This window comes from Coffea arabica, chromosome 1e (genome assembly GCF_036785885.1).
Source record: "Coffea arabica cultivar ET-39 chromosome 1e, Coffea Arabica ET-39 HiFi, whole genome shotgun sequence".
In the NCBI taxonomy this organism is placed as follows: Eukaryota; Viridiplantae; Streptophyta; class Magnoliopsida; order Gentianales; family Rubiaceae; genus Coffea; species Coffea arabica.
The window spans coordinates 42,969,931-42,980,337 of NC_092311.1; the positions used below are offsets into that span (position 1 = coordinate 42,969,931).

General features: G+C 34.8%; 1 protein-coding gene across 2 annotated transcripts; it reads right to left on the reverse strand.

The window, feature by feature from the left end:
* Nucleotides 1-4,348: 4,348 nt before the first annotated feature.
* Nucleotides 4,349-7,731, reverse strand: LOC140010168 (uncharacterized). 2 transcript variants are annotated; one of them, XM_072056669.1, is made up of 8 exons: nucleotides 7,356-7,731; nucleotides 6,187-6,441; nucleotides 5,935-5,994; nucleotides 5,487-5,733; nucleotides 5,297-5,404; nucleotides 5,167-5,217; nucleotides 4,977-5,084; nucleotides 4,349-4,861 (listed from the first exon to the last, which is right to left on the reverse strand). In XM_072056669.1, the coding sequence occupies exons 4-8, from the start codon at nucleotides 5,523-5,525 to the stop codon at nucleotides 4,631-4,633; spliced, it is 537 nt and encodes a 178-aa protein (XP_071912770.1). In that variant the 5' UTR covers nucleotides 5,526-5,733; nucleotides 5,935-5,994; nucleotides 6,187-6,441; nucleotides 7,356-7,731; the 3' UTR covers nucleotides 4,349-4,630. The 2 variants fall into 2 exon arrangements, with proteins under 2 accessions (XP_071912770.1, XP_071912771.1); XM_072056670.1 differs by having other exon boundaries at nucleotides 4,968-5,084; nucleotides 5,487-5,994.
* Between the last annotated feature and the right edge of the window lie 2,676 nt (nucleotides 7,732-10,407).

Below are 10,407 nucleotides of genomic sequence, written 5' to 3' on the forward strand. Positions count from 1 at the left end.
GAGGTCTAGATACGTCAAAGATGAAGAAAAATTCACCCTCAACTCGGATGAGATGCTCACTGATAAAAGCGACAATGCTCTTAAATAGATTTTGATATCTTGCTAGTTTGTTATTTTGATAACTTTAAAGTGATTCAAGGTCGATAGAAAGACATTGTTCAGAAAATGTGAAATAGCAAGACATTTTTAGTTTAATCCCCAAGTGTTTCTTTTTTTTTTTTTTTTTTTTTGTCCGGCCTCTTCTTATAAGGTTTGGAGTCTCCCCATAAATTAAAAAAAAAAAGAGACTATGAAATATAGAATATACTGATATATAAAGTATCCATTTAAACTCCATCCCCGAGTACAGACTAAATATCTTGTTTTTAGGGTACGAAAAGAATAATGGTTATTAGACGAAGTATGAAACTGATCTTTCAAGAGTTGAAAATAGTGAAATGACTAAAGAACGTTAAAATTTCACACAAGACTTAATTTGAACAAACTGCAAGCATACGTTCAAAAGTGTGTAGGTTCTTGTAAGGCTTTTATAATACTTTGTTCTAAATGTACAAGTTAAGCACACCAAAACAGAGGGAGTAAGCCCCCTTTAAAATTCTAACATTATTTCCACCCCTAATTGTGTAAACTTTTGGATAGAAATTTTAAAATTTTGTTGAATAAATTAATTAGTTCCACCTATTATTCTGTACGTTCAGGACACAAAATAGAAATACCTTTCCTATAAGATGTACACAAAACTGATAAGAGGGTTTTTTTTTTTTTTGAAGGAAATGATAAGAGGTTTGACACAGGCCGTCCTTAGGTTTAGGTAAATGTATTTTTTTTTCAAGGTAAATGTTTGATAAGTGACTTTGAAGCATCTTCATGATCAATAAATCCATTGGGTTTAAAAAGTGATGCGATTTGTTGCTCATCATTTGCATACGTTGTTCTACGCGTAATAATTGACAGTAAAATTAAAATTAAATATTAAATATTTACATTTCAATCTTTGGATTCTTTTTTCACATACTTCAACTGTCACCTGACTCTACCTATAAGAAAAACATCTTACAACTTTCTTTGAATATGACCTCCTCCACACCTATATATAAACCGTTATGCTGATCATAAATATGTCAAGCAAGAATGAAGAGACAAATAACATTTTTTAGTGCTTTAGTTTTCTTCTTTCTATTGCAACCTCAAGGAGTGATCTGTTTCACTTTCTTGGGAGATCATTTGTGCCGTCATGATGACACTGTTGCTCTGCTTCAATTCAAATAAATGTTTAGCATTTCAACTTATGCTTATCTAGATTATGAGGATTTGGGTCAGTATTCATATCCAAAGACAACACATTGGAAAGTTGCAATTGGGACGGCATCACATGCCACAATCTCACCGGTCGTGTGATTGGGCTGGATTTGAGTTGTGGCCAGCTTCAGGGAGTCATCCATCCAAACTCTAGCCTTTTCCATCTCTCCCATCTTCGCCGCCTCAACCTTGCTTTTAACAATTTCACCGGTTCACAGATTTCACACCGATTTGGTTCGCTAAAAATTTTGACCCACCTCAATCTCTCATTTTCAAATTTTGAAAGTGAATTTGCTTCAGAAATATCACACCTTTCCAACCTAGTTTCACTTGATCTTTCTTTCAATAAGTTTTTAAGATATGAACCTAGCAATTTTGAAACGATGCTTCGAAACTTAGGGTGTGTTTGGTTCTACAGAATTGAAATTAAATTGGAATTGGAATTCTATAGAATTAGAATTCTATGACTTGGAATTCCAAAACATTGGAATTCTTTTGTTTGGGTAATGCATAGAATTGATACAGAATTCATTTGGAATTCCAAATTCTTTGTTTGGATGGGAGAAGAATTCATTAAAAATTAGAATTGTTTCCAACTAATATTTCCTTACATAAAAAATATCTTTTTTTCACTATATAATAATTTTTTAACATTTAGCTAATTGTTACTAAAGCTTTAAGGAAAAAGCCAATTAGTGCCTTTAATAATTTATTTTTTCTTGCATTTAACTAATTGTTACTAAAGCTTTAAAGAAAAAAAAAACAAATTAGTTCCTTTTCTGCACAAAAAAATTATTCTTGTTTTTTTTCTTAATTAAATTATATCAAATAAAAAATAATTGTATATTCTAACTTAAAAAGTAATTAATATTTATCAAATTAAAACCTTGATACTTTTTTTAAAGTTAAGAACTTTAAATTTTAGAAAATCAAAAGCCTACTCTATGATATGAATTGGGGAGGAAAGTCATAACTTGTACCTATTAAAAATGTTTGAGTTTTGTATCTTACAAGAAATTCTAATAGATGAATATGCAAACAAAGTGATTTTAGCCAAAAAAAAAAAAGAGAAAGAAAAGAACAATTATACATTGCTACTATTTTTCAATAAATGGCCATTCTAATATTAATTAAGTCCGAATAAGTTCCTATCAAATTTCAACTTCCATGATGGTCTTGTCTAATTTGATAGTCAATAAACATTGCTCGTGCTAAAGCATTCCTAAATTGTGTCCACTCGCTAGTTGGTTGAACTGTTCGAATTTGATTCTCATTAATAGCATTTACACCACCATCATTATTTGGACCATCATCTTCCATTCCATTTTCCTCATCTTCATCATCATCATCAATCTCATGTTGTACTCTTCACATCTCAGTATCAACTTCATCCAAGTAAGGATCATTTGGTTGTTCTATGCGAATAAGATTATGAAGGATAGCATATGCATTAATTATCATGACATGAGTCTTAACATCAAAAAAAGATGCATCTCTCAAAATGGCCCATCACTTCTTGAACAAACCAAATGTCCTTTCAATCACATTTCGAGCAATTGAATGTCAAAGGTTGAATAACTCTTTAAAATTTTGAGGCTTGTTCCCGCTAGCAAACCATTCACTAAGATGATATCTAACTCTCCTATATGGAGCTAAGAAACCAGGGCTATTTGCATAACCCGCATCAACAAGAAAGTACTTGCCTGTTGTGGAGGCCAATTGTGTATTGTCCGCCTCGGCAACGGGTGCCTGGAGGGGGCCTTCCCAGGATTCGATCCCTAGTCCCTTAGAATAAGGGGTCTTGGGGATGCTTCCTGGTACCACTTGAGATTGGAGGAGGGCCTCCCCAGGATTCAATCCCTAGTCCTTTAGGATAAGGGGTCTTAGGAATGCTTCCTGGTACCACTTGAGCCTGGAGAGAGCCTCCCCAAGATTCGATCCCTGGTCCCTTAGGATAAGGGGTCTTGGGGATGCTTCCTTGAGCCAAGTGGTACCAGGAAGCATCCCCAAGACCCCTTATCCTAAGGGACCAGGGATCGAATCCTGAGGAAGCCCCTCTCCAGGCACCTGTTGCCGAGGCGGACAAATACACAATTAGCCTCCACACCTGTAATGTTGGACAACAAATTGTTACTCATTTATAGTTAAAAGAAAAAAAAAACACTTGATATCTAATTGTCACATACCCTTGGGAACAATTAATGGATCTGATCTAACTAACGCATCCCGTAGAACTCTACTATCTGCTGCAGAACCTTCCCATCCAGGCAATACATATGTAAATCTCATGTCACGGGAGCATACACTGACAGGTTGTTGAAGCCTGTGCAATAATAAAACCTACTTAAACTAAAAGTAATTTCTGTAGATAGCGGTGAGTGGGGTCAAATCCACAGGGACTGGGAGTAATTGTTTCTTTTCAAATTTACAGTGACAAGGGGGATGTTTTTATCTCAGGAGTGACAATTTAAACAATTCAACTAAAAGTAAAATAATAAAAATAAAATAGCCAACTAGAAATTAAATAACAATTTACTAAAATCAAAGGATCTAGCCAAGAAATAACTTCAGCAATGGTTCACCTAATTGATCATCGAAACAAGGGCAATTCCAATTATTTACTAATAAATAGGTTATAACTGCCAAACAAGCGATGACAGTCAACCCCTCCTTATTGTGTCGGTGATCAAGGTACGCCCGTTAATCACTACTCTAATTGAGAAATAATCTTAGATACACCCATAAGATTTAATTCCCCAATTGCCTTACGTATTAGAGGAGTTCTATTCTAATCAAATAACGCACTACCAGAGTTGTTTTAGATTAGTCTGCGTATTCTCCTGACACAAATCTAATCATGTCAGTTGTCACTATTTCAAGACAATTAAACAATTACGGATTTAATGCCCTAATTGACAATAGATTACCAAATTAACTAATTATCCTGATCCAAGACAATCAATTAGTTAAATAACCATAAGCACTGCAATCAGAGAATATGCAAATACCAATAAATAAAAGAAAAGATAAAATTAAATCATTCTCACAATTTTCAGGCGAATCAAAGCCTCCATTATTCCTTGACTAGACAAAGGGATTTAACTCAGCCGTTGTCTACTCCTACCGAAAAGAAAAGAAAAGAAACTAAAGATAAAAAGAAAAGTCAATATCATCCAATTTGCTTGGGACCTCCATAGACAAGAACCACAAAGAGATGATAGAGGGAGAAAATCAAAGTCTAGCCTACCAAAAGTCTCCACTACAAGACGAAGAAGACCAAAAGGTCAAAAGAAAAGCTAATCTATCCTAGTACTCCCCTGCAATTCTATTTCTAAATCCTATCTAAGTAGCCTACTCCTACTGTGCAGCTTCCGCCGCACGAGAGGAGCAAGACTCCCGAGGTTTGCTTTCTTTTCCCTTTTTCTAGTTGCTGTCTTCGGTCAAAATTACCAAAAAGGTCTTGCATCTCCTTGTTCCAAGAATGCCCTTGATTGCCTGCTATTTGAACTCTTTCCCGATGACTGTCAAATTGGCCTTGATTGTAATATTTTTGTTCTACTCCCTGAAATAAATGTAAATTACGAAAAGTGAGTAGAATCTAATAATTAATTCACATCAGATCAGGTAATAGGGAAAATCAATAATAAAATAAATGATAAAATTGCAACCTATCATACACCTAAAACATTTGTTGCTATCTCATTCTTCCTATTCCTGTATCTTCCTTGATCTCTACGAAGAACATGTACTTTAACATAAGTACCGTCTAACGCTTCAAGACAATCCTGTATTATAAACAAAATATCATAAGTTGATGAATCTTGTAAATATTATCTTCATTAATAAATATCAAAAAATATTGATTACCTGAAACCATTCCGATTTTTCATGCTCGTAACCTTCCATTTCCGTTAGAATCTAATAATTAATTCACATCAAGCCAGGTAATAGGGAAAATTAATAATAAAATAAATGATAAAATTGTAACCTATCATACACCTAAAACATTTGTTGCTATCTCATTCTTCCTATTCCTGTATCTTCCTTGATCTCTAAGAAGAACATGTACTTTAACATAAGTACCGTCTAACGCTCCAAGACAATCCTGTATTATAAACAAAATATTATAAGTTGATGAATCTTGTAAATATTATCTTCATTAATAAATATCAAAAAATATTGATTACCTGAAACCATTCCGACTTTTCATGCTCGTAACCTTCCATTTCCGTTTCAAGCTGGATAAGATAGTGTCTCCCCAATTTTATGATAGCACGTAGAACTATATTAAATTATCGACTAATTGTCTCACCTGATCTTATGAAATTAAAATTGACAGTGCGATTCTTAAAGTTCTGAGCCAGAACATAGAGAAACATTGCAACTGCTTCTTCAACAGTAATATTTCTAGTATCCCTCAACCCACAATGCTCTCTGAAATTTGTACATAAAACAGTAAAACAATGTTTATTGAGTCGAAATTGCTCTACACAAACTCTATTGTTTTCGTAGTAAAGATGCCTTAGATATATTTCCAAGTGCTACTTTAAAGTCAAAATAAGGCTCCTTTACTATATGTTTCTTATGCCACCAAACTACTAATGTGGCTACTGTTACCATATAATTTGCAACTACCACTTTTGTCTTTTTCGCTTCTTGCTAGTCTCCTTCGTTATCCATGTCAATAGCCAAATTCTGCAATTCAAAATCATGACAACAATAAGAAAAGGTAAGTCAAAAGACCAAATCATGCCAAACTAGCTAAAACGCATATACCCCCCCTCCCCAACCCCAAAAATAATTAGAGAAACATGTCAAAGAATAATAGAAATCAAGGGACGAAGAGATGTCTTGTGGACCCTCTCTCCCTCTGATCCGTCTACATGCCTGATTCAACTAAGTAGTCTCTTTTCAGAGACGGTTCTGAGTTCCTCGAATGCTCTGTATCTAAAGCATAAATGCAGCTTTAGCACCAGCTATTCACCACCTTCACCTTGACACCCTTTACCACAGATACAAGGAAGACTGGAGTTACGATCTTTAGCCTTTAAGCATGCCCGAATTTATGTCAGCCCGCAACTTTGCTATCAAGAAGAATGCACCGACTTCACTTAAACGCAGGACAAGGTTAAACCAGCCTTCCTGTAACATATTAGGAAAAATCAAACACATTTAAATGTACGTTAAGAGAGAGTGTGTGCGAGAATTTATGATGGCATTAAATAGTCCAAAACACATATGCATCACAATCCATGTCCATTGACAAGAAGTTAGCAGCCTTGACACGATACATAAAAGATTTTTCAGACCCTGACCTGACAGCAAGTTTTTCCTTTAAGAAAAAAAACAACAGACAACAAGATAAAGTGCTCTATAAATTGAAGACAAGCAAGCATTTCAAGAATAATTACCCAGCACTTAATTAGTAAACATTGCCACCCATACAAAGTATCTTAGTTTATTGCACCTTCCTTCAAAAAATGCCATACAGTTGGCTAATATCTCTTTTTGAACAGTGTACTTACCTTACCTCACAAGTTGAACCAACGATTAGGAACTATGAAACATTGGATCCCTTTTTACCCAAGCTAATGAAACTAGAATCAGCTACTATTACATAATTAGACAAGTAAATCCTATTGGATATTATACGAAATTATCCAAACTAATAATTAGACTAATAGAAAGGAATTAATGGGAGTTAAACAATTAACCAAACTACTAACTGGACGAATAGAAAGGACTTAATCAGGGCAAAATTAAACAGAGTCCGATAGACAAAAGTAAAGTTTTGAAGCCCCAATTATAGTTAGAAAATAGATTCTCCAATTATATGACAAAGGTTCGTCAAACTCTAAACGACACAAGCTAACACTGCAAAAACTACAAAGAAATACAAGTCAGATGGACTACGATTGGACTAAAGATAGAAATCAACTAGGTAATTGATTAATATTTAAATTAATGCCACAAATATTCCATTCCATTTCCAAAAGAAAGCAGAAAAATACAAATATTTGAGCACAAGATATAGTGCGTCAATAACAAGAAATTACCCTCAAATAGATAAGGCGAGTAATGGAGAATCCATGTACAAGGGATGCCCACAACATGTCGTGTTGAGAAGGCTATCTCCGGCGGTCGTCTTTAGCTATAGCTATTGGATTCACTGGATTTGAGCCAATTTACAGAAAGAAACCCTATAATTTCACTCTTAACATGCGTAAATGAGAGTAGATGTTCAATGCTGGGAAGAGGCAGAGAAGGAAGATGAGTAAGATGAGAGACGAGGTGTCAGCGATGGAAGTATAGGTAGAGGCAGAGGAGGAAGTATGGGAGGAGGCGGAGAAGGAAGATGTGGAGGAGAAAGAGCTGCAAAAGAAGCGATGGTTGGTCTATGACGAGAGAGAGAGAGGACTTTTATTTTCATTTTTTTTCATTGGTTATATAGAGACCCATTTTACTGATTTAATCCACTTAGGATCCGCATACTTACCCGAATAGGAGGTGAAATTATGGAATTAGAATTGTGATTCTTAGGTCTTACCAAAGAATTGAATTTGTGGAATTGATGGCCCATAGAATTCGAATTGAATTCTAATTCTCTGGCATTGATAGTGTCCAAACCAAAGATTTGGACTTGAGACTCCAATTCCAATTCTAAACCCCAATTTCATGGGAACCAAACATACCCAAGAGTAAATTTGTATATATGCCTGTAATCATTCTCCTCAAACTAAACATATCGCTCGACAAAAAGTTTTGGGCTGCTTTCGATTTTCTAAAAGATTTCCAGACTCAAGGCATATTCTTTAATTATTGAATAACAAGTAAAGAACGAAACTCTTCCTATGTAGTATAACTTTAAGCGAAGTTGCATTTGAAAATCAAGAAAGAAGCTTGAAAGCAATATTCTGTCTCTAACTTAAAACTTAATGTCGAATAAGGAGAAAAATAGCAGAATAAGAAATCAATTTATTAAGAAATTGAAAAAAAGGTTATTATCATTGTCATAAAATATTACCCATTTGTATTGCTGAAAAGTTGCTCGGAAATTAGTAAAGGCTATAAATTATAGAATTATTTATTTCTCATCTCAGGATTGACAACAACTAAGTAATGCTTTTGGGTAAAGATGTTCACAATTACTCAAAGCTACTATTAACGTGTGAAATATAGTCCTTGAAAATTTGTCAAACGAGATTCTTTTCTTTTTTTTTTCTACTTTTTTAGGAAGAGTTAAATGTACAACAAACAATCTCAACCTAAAAATAAGGGTTGTCATCTGGCAAGATGTACCTATTTAGTGTAATCTCACATTTTCTTTTGCCCAATATCCAGGCTTCGTACAAATGGTTTGTAAATAAGGGGAAAAAAACCAAGATATTCGTGGCTAGATATTGCTTAGATGCAAAAGAAAGATAGTCTTTAATACCCGAATCGTGAATATTGAAACACCAAAAAGCACTTAATGGTAATCCCCTAGAAGAAACTCTGAGAAGTACTTAAAAAGGTGATCACCCCAGAAGAAACTTTGAAAGGCAGTTTTGTGTAATGATGAGAGTTCCATAAATCAGAGGACAGTTCTGAACTGAGACAATCCTGATCAGATTACTAGCTTCTTGACCTTTTCTAACAGAAGTTAGAAATTCGGCTTTTATACACCTAAATCCCAGAAGAAACCTCAAAAGCCGGCAACTTTTGAGGTCCTCCCAGGGACTTATAAACCCAAACCCAACCCATCCTAGAACCGATGTGGGATGGCAACCCCACAAGGGCAAGCCAGTAAGGCCGCTGCTGCTAAGAAGTAAAGACCCCTCACGACACTCAGTATGCTACCCCTGCAGGAATTTGCCTCTTGACCTTTTCTAACAGAAGTTAGATGATCAGATTACTAGCTTAGGTGACATAATCTGTCAAATTTTCCTCCCACTTTCGACAACCTTTCCTGGCACAACCTCGAAACACATCATCACCCCAGCAGTTAATTTGCAGAACAGTGACCAGAGAAAAGTTTAACACTCTTAGAGTTCTCCCTTCTCTCAGGTTCAAAGTTCAAATTCTTGGCTTGGCAATGGAAAGTGAGAAGGGTGTGGAGATGGATAGGATGATACAAATTAACAAAAAAAAAATTCCCATTTTGACGCAGCACATTTGACTAAGGTAAGTTTATATTCCATCATATAAGTTCCACAGACACTTGAGATGCAAGTGTAAACATCTGGAACAAATCAATTTAATCAAGTAGTACATTAATTTGTTATTAATACATAGTAACTTATTTATGTATTACAACAGCAAATATGACATCAATGTAAACAGAACCATAAAGAAGATAATAACGCTTATGGCAGATGATCGTTAGCCTGACCATCCGTCTAAATCTCCAACCGACCATGAAGAGGACTCCTCAATTTCTTCTGGTAACCATCCGTCTGAATCTCCATCCGACCATGAAGAAGACTCCTCAATTTCTTCCCAGATAAGGATTTTCAGATCCATGTTTCCATAATCCATCTATTGTTTCTTAATGTCCCGAACTAAATCTCCAGCAGAGTATAGACATCCATGCACCTCAATCAATTGAAGAGTAAAGGTTTCCCACAAACAAGAAGGGAGCTTTTCCAATTCTGCGCAACCCTCCAATAACAGTGAAGTAAGATTATTTGGTAACTAGACATGGCATACTTCTTTTATTCTATCTGCTTTCCTTTTGTTTTATGGACTTTTTTTAGAAAAATTTGGCACAAAATTCTTTCAATTATGATATGGTAGGACAACAACAAATTTGAGAAGTACCCAATTAAGCTTCGGAAAAACTCTAAAATTTCAGAATGCATTATTATTATTATTATTATTATTATTTTGAAGAGTCATGTTTGGACAGAAACTCTTTCAGTGTACAATTAAATATAGCATTACTTCCCACTAGTCCTTGTTTGAAGAGTTTGTCCACAGAACATATACTGATATACAGATGATCATAGGTTGCAATTGTATGATTTATTTTATTACTAATTTTCCCTATTACCTGATTTGATGTGGATTAATTGTTGGATTCTACTCACTTTTCGTAATTTACATTTATTTCAGGGAGAAGATAAAAAA

Bases quoted from the DNA above. Each gene is read 5' to 3' on its own strand.
- LOC140010168 (XM_072056669.1), bottom strand. From the start codon at position 5,525: ATGGAAGGTTACGAGCATGAAAAGTCGGAATGGTTTCAG. The intron at 5,405-5,486 runs GTAATCAATATT...TTTATAATACAG, and splicing joins AAAAGTCGGAATGGTTTCAG to GATTGTCTTGGAGCGTTAGA. The intron at 4,862-4,976 runs GTATGATAGGTT...CATTTATTTCAG, and splicing joins TAGCAACAAATGTTTTAGGT to GGAGTAGAACAAAAATATTA.